The following is a 20402-nucleotide window of genomic DNA, read 5'->3' on the forward strand; positions in this document are numbered from 1 at the left end:
ATATCCTATGTACGTTTTTATTGAACAAATTAGACTGGATTCAATTAATAACTGAAGCACTTCTCTGTTTAATGAAATTAACATTTCCACAAAAATTCCATGAAAGTACAAAACCCTAAGAAGTCTTCTTCATTTAATAAAAAGATAAATTGCAATGTGCTATTAATGTGTGGTAATATAAGCCATAATATTTGATCATTTAAGCACCGTATTTCTCCATCAATACGAATAAGTTATTACATTTCTCTGATAGCTGATAAGTTTGAAGTTGCAGTGGGTTGTTTATGTTGCTAAGGCTTTCACAAAATTTTACTTGGATGTTTTCCCCCTTAGTATATATGTCTCCTGTAATGATCAGGTAGGTTTTTCACTGAGAAATTTTTGCAATTTCTGGTTTTAATTCTTAACTTCTAGTTGGTAAGCATGGAGTCAATGATGGAGATACAGTCAGATACTTTAGTTTTTAAGTTCCAATGGCTGGGGCTACCAAAATTTGCAAGTTGGACAAGTTTGCAGGTATTGATGTGAATGGTTTGCATCAGTCAACTTTGGTGCCAGTTCATCTGGTACTTTGGCCTTCTCAGAGCTCTATCCCTACTGTAGTCCCCAATCATTATTCTCCAGAAATCATAGATGAGAGAGAAGTTGCATTAAGAAATTAAAATTGAATTAATAATTCAAGTCATTAAGTCCTAATAAGTCTCATTAATAACTTCAGTCTGAAGAGAATCAGATGATTCTGCTTAAGAGTTAAGCAAGACAGAACATTTCATACCAGCCAACCAGCACCTCAGCATATGCAAATTCAGATTAGCCAATGAATCCTGAGGACAGTTGGACAGAAGGTAATTCACAGCCCTATAAACAAGGAAAATGTTTTTACTGAAGCTACTATTGTGGGGTTCGGTAGTATTGGAGCAATACCTGACTAACACACAGAAAAAGCAGATTGGATAGAATGTCAGTTGCTTAAATATGAGCAGGAGCAAAGAATCATTGAGAATCATGCAGACTACTACTCTAAAAGGAAAGAAAAAGGGAAGAAGGAGGAGGCATATAAAAGATGGATGAATAAAATCTAACCTAATGGGGAGAAAAGATAATGTATCATATTTATGCTCTTTGCTGTAGAAGAGCTTAATAATAAGAATGTGAACACAACGAAGCAGGAATTTAAAGGCAAGTTTTATGAGGGCTGAATCTTGCGTGTTTTGTCCATGACTATATCTCTAGTACTCAAAACCTTGCCTAGTATACAGTAGATAGTAAATAAATACCTGATGAAAAATGAAATTGGCTGTAAAAGAACTAAGGAAATTAACTGAAGACCAAAACGCCCACTTTATTTATTTTTATTTTTATTTTTTTTTATTGGTGCACTGTATTCATACATCATAGTGGGCTTGGCTTAGTGGTTGACATCTAGTATTATAGCAATTTATCCAAAATTAAAAATGATAATTTCACATAACAGTTTCATTTGTCTGATACCAAGCTTTTGATGACTTAAAGATAACATTTCAATATTTCTTTTTGCTTTCTTTCTTACCAGAGAATATTTTTTTCTATTTTTTTTAGGTGAAACTATCATATATTTATATATTTATTTTTCAGAAAAAAATCTATCCTAATATGGAATATTAGATACCCATAACTCTAGATACCCAAAACGATCTTGAAAAAGAACAAAGCTAGAAGATATATATTTTCTGATTTCAAACCATATAGAGCTACAATAATTGAAACAGTGTAGTACTATTCTAAAGGCAGATATATAAACCATTGGAGTTAAATAAAAGCCTAGAGCTAAATTCTTCCCTATATTGTCAAGTTATTTTTGACAAGGTTTCCACAAACATTTGGTGGTGGAAATAATAATCTTTTAACTAAATATTGTTGAAACATAATAATTACATGGAAAAGAATAAAGTTGGACCCTTACCTAATCCCATATACAAATATTAACTCAAAATAGATAAAAGACCTAAATATAAATCTTAAGACTATAAACTTTTAGGAGAAAATCTGGGTCATAAAACCTCACAACATTGAAATTGGCAGTGATTTCTTGGATATGATTTCAATGGCACAGGCAACAGAAGAGTATACAAACTCCCTAAAAAATAAAAAAATATTGTATATCCAAAGACAATGTAAACAGAGTTAACAGTTACTAATAGAATGGGATAAAATATTTCCAAATGCTATATCTGAAGGTATATTAATATTCCAACTAGAAATCCTAAAAATTAACAACAATAAAGGCAAACAATACCATTTAGAGATAGGTAGAAGACTAACATAAGTAATGAATCTCCATAGATAACCAATCTTAGTTGACTGTTGGATGGAAACTCTGGTTTCTCTGGTTCTGGTGTGCGTTACCTATTTCTTCTTTGTAGTTAATCTCTTTTAGTATTTTCTCTAGTGCTGGTTTTGAAGACATAAATTCCTTCAGTTTCTGTTTGTCATGGAAGCTTCTTATTTCTCCATCTAATTTGATAGAAAGTTTTGCTGGGTAGGAAATTTTTGGCCGGAAGTTGTTTACTTTCAGAGTTTGGAATATGTTACTCCAAGCCCGTCTGGCTCTCATGACTTGGTTTGGGAAGTCTGGAGTGATTCTAATTGGTTTGCCTCTGAATGTCACTTGGCCCTTTGTTTTTGTTGCCTTTAAGATTCTCTGCTTGGCTTCCACATTGGTCATTTTGACAATTATGTGGCGTGGGGATCCTCTTCTCCGATCCTGTCTAAAGGGAGTTCTATAAGTTTCCTGGACCTGTGTATCAACCTCTTGCTCTATGTTTGGAAAATTTTCTGCTATTACTTCCTTGAAGAGATTGTTGATCCCTTTGGTTTCACTTTCTTTTCCCTCCTCTATTCCAATTATTCTTAGGTTAGCTCTCTTAAAATGGGCCCATATTTCTTCAATATCAGATTCCTGCTGTCGGATATTTTTTCTTAGATTAGAAACTATGCGTTCATTTTTGGAATGATCATCTTCTAAAAGCGAGATTCTGTTCTCCATGTGGTCTAATCGGTTGTTTGTGCTTTGAATTGAGGCCTTTACTTCATAAATTGCATCCTTTATCTCTTTTTGGCTCTCTCTGAGTTCTTTTCGAAGCACCTCTATTATTTCTACAGTTATTTTCCTGATTTGATCTTCTAGAAATCTCTGATTTTCTGTTTTATCGGGTTCTGATGTTGTGGGGTTGTGGGCATTCATTGCTCCAGTATTATTCCTCTTTCCCATGATTTCGGAAGTTTGTGCCTTCTCTGGGTTCTTCCCTTGGGTCACTATGACTTCACTTAAGGTGTTCTGGATCTCGAGTCAGTAGTATCTCAGACCCCACTACTCCTTTACTGGGTTGTATCACAGAGTCTCCGACCCAGAGAGTCGATAGAGGCTGCTTTAGACTGTGGGGGGTGCCAGGTTGCACGTTCTCCTATGGTGTGATATCTCTGCCACCGCCCCTCCCCCACTGGATCAAGTCCCAGGGAGTACAGTACTGGGATTTCTCCTCTGTGGCCCGCAATTTGACTCACTGTTCTTGAGTACGCAGATGTAGCTGTACTGGATTCGGTGAATTCTCTGCTGCTGCCGCCGGTGGCAATATGGTGCCGCTGCTACGCCCTCGGCCGTGAGGCTGCCGTATTTCTTCTTGGTTTTGCTTTCCACTCTGAATCCCTGCGGCGTGTGCTGAGCTCAGCCACTGAGAGCTTTAGATTTTACCTGCAGCGAGAAATCCCGCCTGGCTGTTCCGCAGTGGCTCACCTCGGCTTGCTGTAGTCGTCCAGTGAAGTCGCCGCTGTCGCCGGCAGTATGGCGCTGCTGCCGCATCCTCGGGCGTGAGGACGGTGTATCTCCTCTGTGGCTCTGAGCTCTGTTCTCAGTCCGCTTTCTCTCTGGAGCCTGGTGATTTTTTTTTTCTCTGGTGATGGTGTTTTCTGGCTATGAAAGGCGCTGATTTTGTGGTAATGGAGATTGGTTGTTAGCCGGGCTCTTAAGCCCCGCTTTTCTCGGTCCAAAACGCCCACTTTAAAGGATTAGTGAACAACATTTGAAAGTGTGGAGAAGTGTACTAGAGATATGAAATAAAATTATTGATATAGCAGAAAGGCTTGAAATAATCACAGAGGATGTGAAAGCAAAGGACAGAGACATTAAAACTATTTGAAGATAATATGTACAGAGAAGACTGAGTGAGGTAGCCCAATATAAGATTGATGAGTACTCCTGAAATATAGAACAGAGCAAATGGAAGAAGAAATGTACATAATGACATACAAATAATGAAGGAAAGCCTATAGATACAAAAGAATACATTATGTTGCACAGGAAAAATTTCTGTGGATCAATCAACACCAAGGTGTATATCCTGGCTAAACTATTTGCTTTTCATAATATATGAAAATAATGATTCTGGAATATTTTCATAACATATGCTTCTGGAAGACACTGAAAAAAATACTACTAAGTTCTAAGGGAGAATAAAATGTGTTTCAAGAAAAAAAAAAAACTTTTAAAACTGGGTATGTTGGCCGGGCATGGTGGCGCATGCTTGTAATCCTTGCGCTTGGGAGGCGGAGACAGGAGGATCGCGCAGGTTCGAAGCCAGCCTCACTGGCTTAAGAGACCCTGTTTCAAAAAAAAAAAAAAAAAGGTCTGGGAGTGTAGCCGGAGGTAGAAGGGTTTCATCCCCAGTACCACCACCTACAGTACACTTGTAATCCTAGTACCTGAGAAGTTGAGACCAGAGGATCACAGGTTCGCAACCAGCCTCAGTTACTTAGTGAGACCCTCTGTAACTTAGTAAGACTCTGTTTCAAAATAAAGAATAAAAAATAGGACTGGGGGATTTAGCTCAGAGGTAGAATACTCCTGGGTTCAATCCCACTAACTACACACACAATTAAACTCACTTCTATAACTTTTCAAGTTGTCATTTAAGTATAAGTTAAATGACACATTCAATAGCAACCATATATCTGTTGGATATTTGTATGCTTTCTTTTGAGAAATATCTATTAATATATCTTGCTCATTTTAAATTTAATTATTTTTTTATTAGTTGAATTTTTAAATGTTTTAGATATTGGTCTTAGATATATGATTTGCAAATATTTTCTACCAATCCATGGGATATTTCTTCACTATGTTATATTGAAGTTATTTGGTTTGCTGTAGTTCTACTTGCCAAGGTTTGCTTTTGGTGTTTGTATTTTGAAGTCCTATCCAAGAAATCATCACCCAGACTAATGTTGTGGCACTTTCCCCATAATTTTCTTCTAGTGGTTTTATCATTTCAGGTCTTAGTTTTTAGGCATCTCCTCTTTTAAAATTACTATATTGGCACATTGCAGTTATATATTAGAGTGAGATTCAATGTATTAAAACATACATGCACACTGTTTGCACACTGTTCTTCATGTATTTCCCTTCACATCCACCCCACTCCCTGCTCCTCTCTCCCTATGCAAGTTAGTGAGAAATTAGTAGTAGTACTTTCACATATTGCTGTAGTATTATTTGAATTGTTTCCTTCCTCAGTCAGTCCTTCCTTTTCCTCTATCCAACCCTCTGCCCTAACCCCCTTAAGACTACAGGTCTTCTTTTTAAATATTCACTTTGTGTTGATTTTTGCACATGGTATGCGATATATTTCTGATTTTTGTGGCAGAGACAGAGACAGTTAAGAGAGTTCGCATTGGCAATTAATGGTCCTCATAATATACTGGCCCAAAATAGTCACATGGGTTCTAAACAATTATAAGGAGGGAAGGAATTGCAATTCCTTGAAGAGAGAAAGCCAGAAATACTTGATGAACATCTTTGAGTACTGCCCAGCCATATTCAGACATCATATCAGAATCCAGATCTGTGGTAGACAGCCTCTACGATGGCACCCAGTGATCTCTTCCTCTTTTTCTTGTGTAATACTCTCTTTAAGTCTGGGCTGAAATTAGTGACTCCTTTGTAATCAATAGAGCCCAAACTCAGGCCAATAGGCACTTTGAGTCAGGAGACAGAGGCTGAGAATTCTGGAGAACCAAGGTAGCTAGAATTTGCATGGCAGAATACCAGAGAGGAGACTGAATGTTTAGATAGAAAGTTGTAGAGATATTCAGGTTGTTCCTTGTGAGTACTGATCAGAGAGTGCATATATGAAAACTAAGACTGAGGGAAAACTAGTTCCTAGGGGTCACACAGGATTGGGTCTAATTATTCACATTTCCAGTTTCTTGAGTACCCCTTACAATTCATGGAGCAGTAGTTGAGACCTCAGAAAGGCATTGGCTCAGTAGCAGAGTCAAATTAGCCATAGAAAGGCTGTTAGGACCTAGTATAAAAAAGCATAAAATCAAGCTTCCAAAGAGCGAAACTGCTTGTAAATAAGTGTGTTTCAGACCAAAATTTAAAAGCACTTAGAAGACTAAAAATAAAACTATTTAGCAATGTAAAATTCACAATGTCTGGCATTCAAATAAGCATTTCCATATATGCAAAGATGAGCCCCATAATCAGAGGAAAACAGCCATTTAAAAACAGACCAGGAATACCCAAATGAAATAATTAGTAAACAAGAATATTAAAACAACTGCTATAAATTCACACAATGTGTTTAGGAAAGCAGACATAAATATGAGAAAATTAAGATATATATATATCATATAAAGATATATCTAAGTATATCTAATTAAGTATAATATATATATACATATATATATATATATATATATATATATATATATATATATATATATATTACAAACTGGACTTCTAGAGATGAAAAGCACAAATTTCTAAGATGAAGAATGATGGTATTAAGAGAAAATTGGACATTGCAAAAGAAGGCAATAATGAGCTTAAAGATGTAACAGTGGAAACTAAAATAAAATGAAAAAAATATTTTTGTTAAAAGGAAGATTAATGAGCTGTGGGAGTACTTCAAACAGCTTAATATACATGCATTTGGATTTCCAGAGGCAGGAACAGAAAGTACTTGAAGAAATAATGGCTGAACAGTTTTCAAATGTGATAAAAATGATGAACCCAGAGATTCAAGAAGCTCAATGAACCCTAGATAAAAGAATATGAATGAAAGCTTCACCAAGCCTATTATAATAAAATTGTTTAATATTGATGATAAAGAATGAATATGAAAAGAATGAGAGAAAAGATGGACTACATATAGAGGAAAAAAGGTAGGACAGCAGGCTTCTTACTGGAAACAATGCAAGCCAGAAAATAGTTGAGCAAAGTCTGGAAGGTACTTAAGAAAGCAAAATAAAACTCTGAATTTAGGATTATATACCAATGTAAATATTGTTCAAAAATGAAAAGTAAAGAGATACAAGAGCTGATATACAAAACCTGAACAAATTAATTACCAGCAGATCAGCACTGTTGTTCATTGGAAACCTTCAGCCAAAAGGGGAATGTTGAGCCGGGCATGGTGACTCATGCTGGTAATCCCAGAATACGGGAGGCTGAGACTGGAGGATCACGGTTCGTGCACAGCCTCAGCTACTTAGGCCCTCTGCAACTCAGTGAGACCCTGTTTCACAATAAAGAATAAAAAATAAAAAATAGGGCAGGGGGTGTAGCTCGGGGGTCGAATGCCCCTGGGTTCCATCCCCAGACCTGCAAAAAACAAAAGGGAAATGATGTTGGATGAAAATATGGACCTACTCAAGGAGATAAAAAGCATTGAAAATGATAATTAGGTAAATATAAAATACTTTTCTTGTTTAAAAATTTCTTAAAAAGTAATTGCTTAAAGAAAAACCAACATGATGCTTATAGTATAAGTAGAATATATACAAACAAATTATGTGGCAAGAGAGGGGAAATGGAGTATACTTTTGTCATGTCAGTTTATGTGAAGTGGCGTAATTTAATTTGGAGGAAAACTATGGGAAGTTAACGATATATAATTATAAACTCTAAGGTAACCAAAAGGAAAGAAAAACACAAGAATGTATAGAGATAAACTAATAACAGAGAGAAAATAGATTCATAAAATATACTCAGTTGGTATAAAAGAACAGAATAAAAAAGGGAAGCAAAGAACTCATGGAACAAATAGAATGCACATAGCAAGATGGAAGATTTAAATCCAAACTGTTCATCATATTCAATGTAAATAATTGAAACACATTAATTTAAAAGACAAAGGTCATTGGAGTGGATAAAATGAGACAACTATATACTGTATAAGAAGCCCACTTTGATATGAAAACTATATAGGCTAAAAGCAAAAGAATAAGAAAAGATATATTAACATTAACCTACAGAAAGTAGCTATACAAGTTTTACAAAAATTATATTTCAGAGCAAATATGGTTATCAAGGATAAAGATATTTCTTTTTTGTGTGTGTGGTACTGGGGATGGAACCCAGGGGCTTTCTACCTCTGGGCTATACTCCCGGCCCTTTTTTATATTTCATTTGGAAACAGGGTCTCACTAAGTTGCTGAGAGCCTCACTAAGTAGCTGAGGCTGGCTTTGAACCTGCACCATCCTCCTGTCTCAGCCTCCTATGTGCCACCACACCCAGCTCAGGATAAAGATATTTCATAATGATAAAGATGTCAATTCAGCAATAGGAAAAAACAATACTAAATACTCACATAACAGCTTCAAAATACATGAACCAAAACAATGAAAAAGAAATGAAAAACAGATAAATTCAGTGTTAAGGTTGGAGATTTAAGTACTCCTATTTCATTAATCAATGAATGAGTATAAAGAAAATAAGAGTGAGTATAAAGAAAATAAGAATATAGAATTGAGCAACTTGTCAACCAACTAATTACACACATACACACACACACATAGTACTTCATTTATGAAAAACAAAAGATACACTCTTTTCCACTATACATGAAATGTTTACCAATATTCTGGTATGAATATTGTTAAGAATATGGACAATATTCTTAGTCTATATTCTGGCCATAAAAACAATTCTTCATCAATTTAAGAAGATTTAAGTCTCCCGGGCATGGTGGCACACGCTTGCAATCCCAGCATTTGGGAGGCTGAGAGAAAAGGATTGTGCAGTCTCAAAGCCAGCCTCAGCTACTTAGTGAGGCTCTCAGCAACTTAGTGAGACCCTGTTTCCAAATAAAATATAAAATAGGTCTGGGAGTACAGCCTGGGGGTAGAAAACCCCTGGGTTCTATCTCCAGCACCACAGGGGGAAAAATGAAATAAGTAACAGAAAAATAAAATATCCCCAAATATTAAAAAGCCAAACAGTATGATTATAAACAACTCATAAGTCAAAGAGATAAACAATGCTTTGTAAGGATCTACTGTAGAGTCAAATTCACTTTGTCTTCTGATGTATTACTCTAAAACTGTAAAGTTTCATTACTAAGGCTAATTTTTGGTTTTACTGTTTCAACCATACAGGAAACTTGGCAACATCTGTACCATGTGAGCTAGTTAAAATAATAGTAAATTAGAGAAATTAAAGAATATCTTCTCTGTAAATATTTTAGTTTATAGTTTTAATATTATTTACAGATAAACTTTTGGTAGTTTCCTCAGAATCGTGGAGCTACATGGTATCAAAATTTATACCTATTTTTTTGTACTGGATGATAGACCCAGAGGCATTATAATGCTGAGCTACACCTTCAGCCCTATTTTGTTTTTCACTTTGAAACAGTGTCTCACGAAGTTACTGAGGAACCTGGCTAAATTGTTGAAGTTGGTTTGGAATCTGTGATCCTTCTGTTTCAGCCTCTCAAGTACTGGGATTACAGGTGTGCGCCATCATACCCGGCTTCACAACTAGTTCTGATGCCAAAATCTGTCATTTTCTACTGCCACCTCCTCTCAAACATGTAAACTATTAAAAAATTTTGCCTACTTAAGGAACAAATGTTTAGGTTCTAATGATGCATTAAATAAAAATGGTCAGCAATTATTTCAGTTCTTTGTGACACAGTAAGTTAAGCTTAGATTTCTCTAAGCTATAATTGTGATCAACTTATTCACAGATACTACCCTCATAAGGTAGAGGTAAAATTTAATCTAACATTAGCTTAATTATTATATAAAATGTCAATTTCTATAAGATAAATCATGTAAACACAATAGTGGTAACAATATGTTATGTAGATAGCAATAAAATATTTTCATCAAGTTAAAAATGCTCAGTAACTAGTTTTGTCATTACCTATGACAATTGAAAAATTGCTTATCTGCAGAGTAATGTTCTGGCTTACGGGATAAATCGATGTGTTTCTAAGCAGGGCAGACATTCAGTGATGTTACCTGTTGTTATAGAAGCCAAGGACTAGTAGAGAAAGACATTCAGAGAAAAGCAAAGATGAGATCAAGAGAGAAAAAAACAAGGAACAGAATAACAAGGATAGTACAAAAGCTGTGTGGTCTTCTTTTTTCAATTGTCATTACTCCTGCCATTAGGAATATCAAGGCTTTTCTGAGGAGGTAGGAAAGAGGTAGTTGGGCCAGTAGAAGAGGTAGTCCAGGGTGTAAAGAATCCTACATAGGAAGAGCTATAGAGAAAGCTGGTTTGGGTTTGAGGGTATTGGAGTGGGATGAGGTTGTAGATAAATTAGAGTGAGTTACTAGTTCAGGGAAGGCGGGAGGATAAAGAAAATGAGAAAAGTGAGAATAAAGTGAGAAGAATCACAAGTTTGATTATGTGCAGAACAATTAAAGTGCCAATCTTTATTCATAGTTTAAAATGTTTAATATTGCTTGAAAATAAAGCAGTGGGACAAGACCAAACCCTTAGAGACTATTTTTAATCTAAGTTTCACCTTTTGCTAGAGGTAAGAATTAAGACATTTTATTCTTTAGCAGATAAGAAACTATGTGAAAGAATCTTCTGATGTCATAGCTTCTGGGTGTCATTGGAACATTTGATCGATCATCACTCCTTTGGCAATTCCAGCTTTCTATGGAAGGTCAGTAGAAGCAATTGATTTATTCACCTCTACAGGAATCAGACTCGGCCTATTTTGGTAAGTCTCTGTTTCCTTGATCAAGTTAGCTAAAACTTAACACCTACACAGATAGATGGCAATACTAACCCATAGAGTTGACTATACTTTTACTAAATCATCATTGGGCAAAACACATTTTTCCTTATTAATGGATACACCACCTATAAAGATCAAGATATAAGAATGATTTAAGAATGCAAATTCTTAAGCCTTAATAATTTAGTTTTAGTATCACGAATAAACATGTACTTATTAGTCATAGAACACTGCATAAGGCTTAAGGAAATGTTTTAAGATATTTTTTGTTTTTTCTATCTTTTGAAGGCATGCAAATTTATTCAAGATAGAGTTATTATATACACACTGTATGCTTAGAACTGATATGAGTATGAAAGATACAGTGGTGACAAAGATAGACATAGAACGGGCTGTGGATATTAGACAAAAACATTAAAAAATAAAGGCAATGTTTCTCACATGGAAAATTTTTTGCCTGTCTCCCTCACCAGGGGATATTTGGCAATATGTGGAGAGTTTTCTCTTCACAACTTTGGGAGAGCGATGCTCTCTAGTGGGTGAATGCTGCAGAATCTCCTACAATGCCCAGGAAAGTCTTTTCCCAACTCAGAATCATCTGGTCCTAAATGTCAATTGTGTCATGCTTAGAAACCTTGAATTGGAATGATGGCAACTGTAACAGAACAGAAATAAATGGTTGTGAAAACTTAGGTAGTAGAGTGTGTGTGTGTGTGTATGTTATATGTTCCATATATTTCATATCCTGACATATACATTAATGTATATTTACTAATTCTCAGTGGTATCTGCTGAGTGTTAATAGTTAACATTTATTAAACACTGACCATATGTTAGACACTTAAATTATTTAATCTTCACTGTTACCCTAAAAGTAGATAAGAATAATATTATTCCCATTTACACTGTGAAATATAGAGAGGTGAAGTACCTTGACTAAGATCACATGGTTGGAGAGGGTTAGACTGGGATTTGAACTCACATCAGGCCAACTTTCCCAAGGCCACTCAACTGTTATATTGTAAATGTAAAAAGCTGGGAGGGGAGGATAAATGATCATAGGAACAGAAGATTAGCTGAAGATATCTTGGTGAACGTGAAACTGTATTCAAAGGAAGAGAAAAACAAGTATAGGTGGTGGAAAGGCATGGTATGGGAGTAGCTTGTTGATTACAACAACCATTGAAAGCCAAACTGCTTTTTTCTTTTTAACGCAGAAGAAATGGGCTTAAAATCTACTATTGTTGCTGGGCGTGGTGGCACACGCTTGTAATCCCCGCGCTTGGGAGGCTGAGACAGGAGGATCACTCAGGTTCGGAGCCAGCCTCAGCTGGCTTAAGAGACCCTGTTTCCAAATAAAATATAAAATAGGTCTGGGAGTGTAGCCCAGAGGTAGAAGGCCTCTGGGTTCCATTCCTAGTAACACACACACACACACACACACACACACACACACACACACACAGAGTAACAAAAAAAGCGATTATTGTTACAGTTGTATTAATAAAGGACACAATTTAAATTCATCATTTGGTGGTTATGAAGTATTTGTTATAAGACTTAAAAGTATGTGGAAGTAATAGTATATTACCTTTTTATAGATATTTTAAAATGTAATTTTCAGAATATTTCTATGTGCCTATAACAAAATTATAACATTAGGATTTTTTATTTTTTTGGTGGTACTGGGGTTCCTGGAAACCCTTCTACCTCAGGGCTACACTCCCAGACCTATTATACATTTTTTATTTGGAAACAGGGTCTCCTAAGTCAGCGCGCATGGAGAATTGCACAGGTTCAAAGCCAGCCGTGCGCGCTGGCTTAGGAGACCCTGTTTCCAAATTTTAAAAAAATGTAAAAATAGGTCTGAGAGTGTAGCCTGGAGGTAGAAGGGCTTCCAGGAACCCCAGTACCACCAAAAAAAAAAAAATAAGCATCTCATTATTTTAACTCTCTACCTAGGTTTTCAGTGAATTATGCCTTTTCGGTTTGGGACCCAGCCAAGAAGGTTTCCAGTGGAAGGAGGAGACTCTTCCATTGGGCTAGGATCAGGACTGAGCTCCAGTGCTGCCTGTAATGGGAAAGAGACGTCACCAAATAGGTAAAGTCTTCTTACCTGAAAGCTGAGGACCTGTGTATTGGTCGTCATCAATATAAGCTTGCGTTCAATATCTTTTTCTGTTTTTGGTAAAATTTTAGTTGCTTGTTTTGTTGATAGTTTTCAAGATGAGAATACTCAGTTAAACCTGCAGTGCTGTTACAAGGCAGGACTTTGCACCAGGCATAAGGCTACAAATATGAAGGACTTAGGCTTCAGTTTAGTATCAATTGGCTTTTATTAGACATTTGGCAGAAAGCCAGTGATAACAAATTATGAAGATTCTATTAAAAATCATTTTTTTTGGTGGTACAGGAGTTCCTGGAAACCCTTCTACCTCTGGGCTACACTCCCAGACCTATTTTTTAATATTTTTATTTGGAAACAGGGTCTCTTAAGCCAGTGCAGCTGGCTTCGAACCTTAGCAATCCTCCTGTCTCTGTCTCCCAAGTGTGGGGATTACAAGTGTGCGCAACCACTCCCAGCTTAAAAGTCATTTTTGCAAAATGGAATAAATAGGATTTGCTCCACTTTTCTATTTACTAAAGCAAAACAGTAAAGATTACATCGTTATGTTTTTCACAGATTAGAATTTTTTTTTACCCAGATTTAAGCTTTATAAGGTAGATACTTATAATCAGTTATTCAAGGATGAAATAGGCTACTTTGGTAGAAATATTGAAAAGAAATTAAGACATTAGGGACATTTTTGGAGTGATGTCATTTAGGAGTTCATTCAAACCTGAGCCATTTTAAACCTTAGATTCTATCAACATTTGAACATTTTGTGAAATAATCTGCTCAGTTTTTTCATAAGTATTCTAGGTTTTAAATCACTCAACTGAAGTGATTTTTAAGGTACATATATAATGAATTGCTATAGTGTTATCAGTTATGTTTATAACTATGTACTTTTTTACCTCTTAGTAATTACTACATACTTTTCAAAATGAACATCTGGAGGATTATTTTTGTATTTACAAATTTCCTGTAATTAAGTATTTGGCAACAGCCACAATTTCTTTGCTGTATATTTCTAGAATGTCTGCCTCCTCGGTGCCTCCACATTATACTTATTTTGTGCCAAAGATTTCTAAGTGATTTAAAATGATTGAATATATGCTCAAACTTTGATGCTCTAAAAATCATTTCTTGTTTAGTATCTCACTAAATGTCATTTGCTCTTTTATTTAGGCAACTCCGAAGATGCCCTGGAAGTCATTGCTTGACAATAACTGATGTTCCCATCACTGTCTATGCAACAATGCGAAAGCCACCTGCACAAAGCAGCAAGGAAATGCACCCTAAATAGCGTCATTACGTCTTTTGTCGAGGGTTGACTAGGTCAAGGGTAATGGGCCAGTATCATCTTATGAGCTGGTAAACGAATAAAAGTGGTGGCAACGTTGGATGATGACAATAGTTGAACGATTTAATTTTGGTGAAAAAGACAGAAATGTAGTACAGGTAAAAAACACAGACATTGGTTATGTCTGATAAGACAATTAGGGTATGTCTTAGGGATCATCTTGCTTACAGTGGATTATTAACATCAGTAATTCAAGATGAAGCTTAATCTACCATGGTTTTGATCAGGTGGGGCATATCCTATTTGATTTTCAAATCACTTTAATTTCTGTTAAATATGATAAACTTCTGAACTGTATCTATTTTCTCAAAGTTCACTGAGTTTCCTTAAACAGCTATTTTGACTTCTGTCAGGCAGTTCTTCCATCTCCATCTCTTTAGGGCCAGTGACTAGTACCTTATTTTGTTCATTTGATGACTTCATGTTTATTTAATTGAGCCTGACTTTTATGGCCATGAATTGATGTCTACATATTGATATAGGTACCCAATTCCATTTTCACAGTTTGTCTATGTTTGGGGGTTTCCCTTAGGAGTAGGCCTGCCAAGAGATTCATTATAGGTTAACTGGTCAGGTTCTTAAGCCTATGCGTACTTCAGCCACTGCAGTCGTAGAGGATGCCCTAAGCCCAGGACCACCGCCAGAGGGATCCTTTGGCTGCTAAGGCTGAAGCACTGCTTAGTTTCATCCAAAGTTTATGGCGTCTGGCCAGCTTAATTCCAGGCCTGTGGCTGCAATGGCCTTCCCATTGCTGAGGTTTACCAGGGCCAAAGGCCACCGTGGCTGGCTGGCTATGTTATAGGTTAGAACTTGAGCTCATCCTTCTGGAGCTATGGGCTCCCATATAGAGTTGGGGTGGGTCTAGAGACTTTGACTTGGAGTACTCGCCTGGTGTCAAGGATAAAGAGGTGCTTCTTTGTGCTAGGTTTCACTGTGGTGGCCTGGTACTGGATTCCAATGAAGACTTCTAAGCTTGTTTCTCTCTCCTTTCCTCAAGTGGATGGTGTCCCTCCACACTGCTCTTGGGGTTAAAACAGATGACTTGAATAATGTAAAACTATCCTTCCTACCTTCTTCAATGCATCTTATTCTTATGCTAAAATCAAGTTATCTAACCTGGTTTTCTTAGTTCGTGTGAAGATGTTTTGTTTATTTTTTAATGTGTGCATTATTGTTCAAATTGATTTTTTGGAGGGGAGGGAATGGTCACTGGAGAGTCCTACTCTACCATCTTGCTTCCTACGTGTTATAAATACATGATGTGTTTTATGCTAGTTTTCATTGTTTATATTTAGATTGATACTTAGCTGAATCCTTTCATCTGAACACCCCAGTTTAGTTCCTGGCTTAATATCTTTTGATAATGTTCTGCCAATGGATAATTATTTTGAATGAGAAATGTAGTCTTGAGTGTTGCACATTTTAGAAGAATACCCCAAATCAAAGAAATTTCTTACTCTGTTGATCTGCAACGCATTTGAACTACTTTCATTTCGAAGCTCAGATTATTTTTTAAATTTATTGATAGTGAAATCAAAGCTATGGTTTTAAAAATTTTTTATTGATGTATTGTAGTAATACATCTTAATGGCTTACAAGATGGTAGAGGCATACATGCACACATCACTCTTTTAGCCCTTCCCCAATTCCCACCCCATTTTCTCCCCTCTTCATCATTCTCATCTTTGGCTTAGTGATTGACTTTGATATGTTTGTGAATGTACATCATGTACATTAGGGAATTTCTCTTTTCCCCTCCCATACCCCTCAGATCACCTTATTTGCTCAGTTGTGGCTTCTCCTTCTTTGTCTAGAGTTTCTCCTATGACCCCTTTTCTCTCTAGCTTCTGCATATTAGGGAGAGCATCTGATTTCTTACTTTTTGTGACTAAATAATCTCAGCATAACGTTCTCCAGTTCTATCCATTTCCCTGCAAATGAATTTTACTCAGCTATAAACAAAATTAGTTCTTCTTTATGGCTGAGTAAAATTCTATTACATACATATCCCATAGTTTTGTAATTTATTCATTTGTTGATAGCCATCTTGGCTGGTTCCATAGTTTGGCAATTGTGAATTGTGTGGCTATGAACATAGATACACATGTATTAGTCTGGTAATTTGGTTTCCATTCTTTTGGGTAAGTATCCAGAAGTGGTATTGCTGGATCATATTGTAGGTTCATTCCCATTTTTCTGAGGATCCTCCATACTCTTTTCCAAAGTAGTTGCACTAGATTGCAATCCCACAAACAACACTGTATTATAGTTCCCACTTCCTTAATATTCTCGTCAGCATTTTCTGTTGTTTGTGTTTTGAATGGTTGCCATTCTAGTTGGAGTTAGGTGAAATCTCAGGGTAGTTTTGATTTGCATCTCTCTGATTGCTAATGATGTTGAACATTTTTTCATACACTTATTGGCCATTTGAATTTCTTCTTTTGTGAAGTGTCTGTTTAGTTCACTCATCCACTTTTTGATTGGGTTTTTTGTTATCTTAGCTGTGAGTTTCTCGAGTTCTCTGTGTATTCTAGATATTAGTCCTCTATCAAAGGAATAGTTGGCAAAATTTTTCTCCCATTCTGTTGGGTCTCTGTTGAGGTTCTTGGATTTACTGTGCTGTACAGAAGCTCTTCAGTATAATGCAATTCTACGCATTGGTTCGCTTTTTAATTTCTTGTGCCTTTTGGGTCTTTGTGAGAAAGTTTTTTTTACATGTGCCTATAAAGCTATGGTTTTAGTCTTTGTATTTCGGAAAAATAATTATCACATTATACCTCAAGTACCAGCCAGTTACCTTGAAACTATCTTTAAAAATATTGAGAAACCTCAGATGTATATTTTTACTTGGCTAGATTTAAGGATCAATTTTGAGGCTAAGGCTACTACTACTTCTCTTTTCTTTTTCTTCTTATACTAGTCCTTAGAAATTTAACCTGTTTTCCTTTCCTCTTAATGGGTGCCATCATCTATCTAACGAATTTGTCTTCTCCAAAAGGCCAACTTGTACAGTTGCCTGAGTTTCCTGTCTACTTATTGATTCTAAAGATATATATATATATGTATTTTTAAACAACTTACTAGCTTATAATTATATGTACATAAATGCATGTATACTATACTAGTTGAAATGGAAAAAAAATCTGCCAGGAAGCTATAAGAAGACAAAATTTCAAAACTTACACAGAGCTAGAGATGTTTGAATTCCAACTAATCAAAGAGGACAGACCTTGTTGAACCTGTGGGGCATTGAATTGAGACTCAGGTCAGGCTTCTGTGGGAAGACTAAACTAGCTCTAGAATATAGAAACTTTAACAAACGTTAAAAATGACACGAGAGGATCAGATGAAGCCTATGTAACATAACTGCCTAGAAAATAAAACTGTAACAGTTCTGAAAGGAAGAAAACAAAATACAGATAGGAAATTTCCCACTGCTGGGAAAAGAATGACAGGGAAGGAGGAGTGATGAAACATTTATCAGAGCACACACAAGGCTGGGGATAATGTGTTGAACTCTGGTGGAAAGATTACTTACTATATGGGTATAGAATCCTTAGCAGGATATTCCCAGCATCTGGGTGGGGCCGGGCTCTGGGGATGATGAGGAAGGCTGCTGTAGAGCTTCTCTAACGAAACTGAAGGGTCAGACTTGAAAAGATAAGGATGACTACAGGTAATTTAACTGCATCTAAGAGGAGGCAAAAAGTCAAAGTTAAAGGAACTATGATAAAATCCAGCAAAATGACATCAATAAATTACCTGGAAAGTAAAAAAAAAAATTTACAGTCAGTAAAATTTTTAGTAAGTAGAACAGTATGGAGAACAATAGATGATAGTTTCAATATACAAGGTGCCATAAATAAAAAAATATATAAATGTGTGTCTGTGTATGTGTTCCAGTAGTAGCAGTAGATGAAAACATGATAAGGATGAAGTGAGAAATGGAAGGCATAAAGAGAGTCTAAATAGAACTTCTAGAGATAAAAATATGTGGGGTTGGGATGTAGGTCAGTGGTACAGCCTTTGGACATGCAGATGGCCCTGAGTACAATACCCAGCACAGCAAACCAAAACAAACCAAACAAATTCTCCTGAGATAAAAATATCCAAAATGAGAGACTTGATAATGGAAAAAATATTAACGAACTTGAAGACATAGCTAAGTTATCAAAAATGAAATAAAAGGAAAAAAGGAATGCATAAAAATAACATGTATATTTGTGTTTTGTTACCAATTACTCTTAACATATACTTAAGAAAACTTCCTTGGAGGAGGAGGGAAAGGATGAGAAAAATATTTGAAGAAAAGGTTTTACAAATATGATGAAAACTTTAAACTGACAAATCTAGTCAACTTAATTTTCTAGGAAAAGAATCTGAAGAAAACAAAATGGTGAAATGCCATAATGAGATGGAAAGTCTTAAAATTTTAAAGTGAATGACATATTCAGAGGAACAAAAATAACAAGAGCAAACAGTTCATCAGAAAATATGTAACCAAGAGCTGGGCATGGTGGTGCACGCTTGTAATCCCAGCATTCGGGAGGCTGAGACCGGAGGATCACAGTTCGCGGATAGCCTCAGCTACTTAGTGAGGCCCTCTGCGACTCAGTGAGACCCGGTTTCAAAATAAAGAATAAAAAATTGGGCAGGGGATGTACCTCGGAGGTCAAATGCCTCTGGGTTTCAGCCCCAGACCCCCTCCCCCCCAAAAAAGAAAATATGTAATCAAGAAAAGCTAAGAAGTGATATCTTAAAAATTTTGGGAGAGGGATGCTGGGGGTCAGGGGCATTCTACCCCTGAATTAAGTCCCCAGCCCTTTTTATTTTGGAACAGTCTTACTAAGTTACTGCCTGATGACCTCAAATCTGGGATCCTTCTGTCTCTGCCTTCCAAGTACTAGATTACAGGGATGTGCCATCAAACCTGGTGGGAAACAATATTTTTTATAGCATCTTTCAACAATGGAAATGAATGACTTTTTAGTCAAAAAATGCTGAGAGAATTTATTACTAAAAGTCTGCACTATATAAATTGAATTAAAATGGAAAAATAATTTTTTTAGACAGAAAGAAAATGGTGTTAGATGGATATTCAAATTTATACAAGGAAGAATAAGAAATGAAAAACAATCCATTTCCTCATTCTTAAATATCAGGTAACTAAAGCAAAAATAGTGGCAATGATAACCTATGTAAAAATATGACAATAGCAATAAAATAGAAGGAAAATGAAAGTTTCTTATAAGGAATAAAAGAAGAAATAGATATGCTGTACAAATATTACTCAAAAAAGTTGGAATATCTATAGTAATAATAGACCAGAAGATTTTAGAGCAAGAAATTTTGCTAATATAAAGAGGAGTAAAGGAATCCGGCATCAATAATGCAATCTTAAATGTTTATGTATGCTTCAAAGTACATAAAGCAAAAACTGATGCAACTGAAATAACTTTATTTGTAGCAGGAGATTTCAACTGGTAGCACAAGAAAACAAAATCAGTAGAGATAAAGTTATGACTCAAATGCTGTAGAACATTGCACCTAATAACAGCAGAATATTGTATATTCAAGTGTGCTCAGCTCATTTACTCTGTAGACTATATCATGGGCTACAAAACAAGTCTCAAACAGAAGTATCCAGCGTAAGCAGAGTATTCAAAGTATGTTCTATGGCAGAATTATATTAGAAATCAATAACAAAGATAGCTGGAGGATTCCAAATACCACAATATGAATGACACAATTTTAAATAACCCATGAATAGCCGGGCATGGTGGCGCACGCTTGTAATCCCAGCACTTGGGAGGCAGAGACAGGAGGATCGCACAGGTTCAAAAGCCAGCCTCAGCTACTTAGGCTCTCAGCAACTTAGTGAGACCCTGTTTCCAAATAAAGTATAAAATAGGT

The 20402-nt window shown here is 36.0% G+C and overlaps 1 protein-coding gene across 1 annotated transcript; it reads left to right on the forward strand.

Moving 5' to 3' along the window:
- Positions 1-12998: 12998 nt before the first annotated feature.
- FAM229B (family with sequence similarity 229 member B) lies at positions 12999-14432 on the forward strand (the record flags this gene model as incomplete). The annotated part of the gene is made up of 2 exons (XM_080699945.1): positions 12999-13123; positions 14315-14432. 2 exons carry the CDS (start codon positions 12999-13001, stop codon positions 14430-14432), a joined length of 243 nt encoding a protein of 80 aa, XP_080556071.1.
- Positions 14433-20402: the final 5970 nt, after the last annotated feature.

The sequence above is a fragment of the Muscardinus avellanarius genome (assembly GCF_963383645.1).
Source record: "Muscardinus avellanarius genome assembly, chromosome: 8".
NCBI classification, from domain to species: domain Eukaryota; kingdom Metazoa; phylum Chordata; class Mammalia; order Rodentia; family Gliridae; genus Muscardinus; species Muscardinus avellanarius.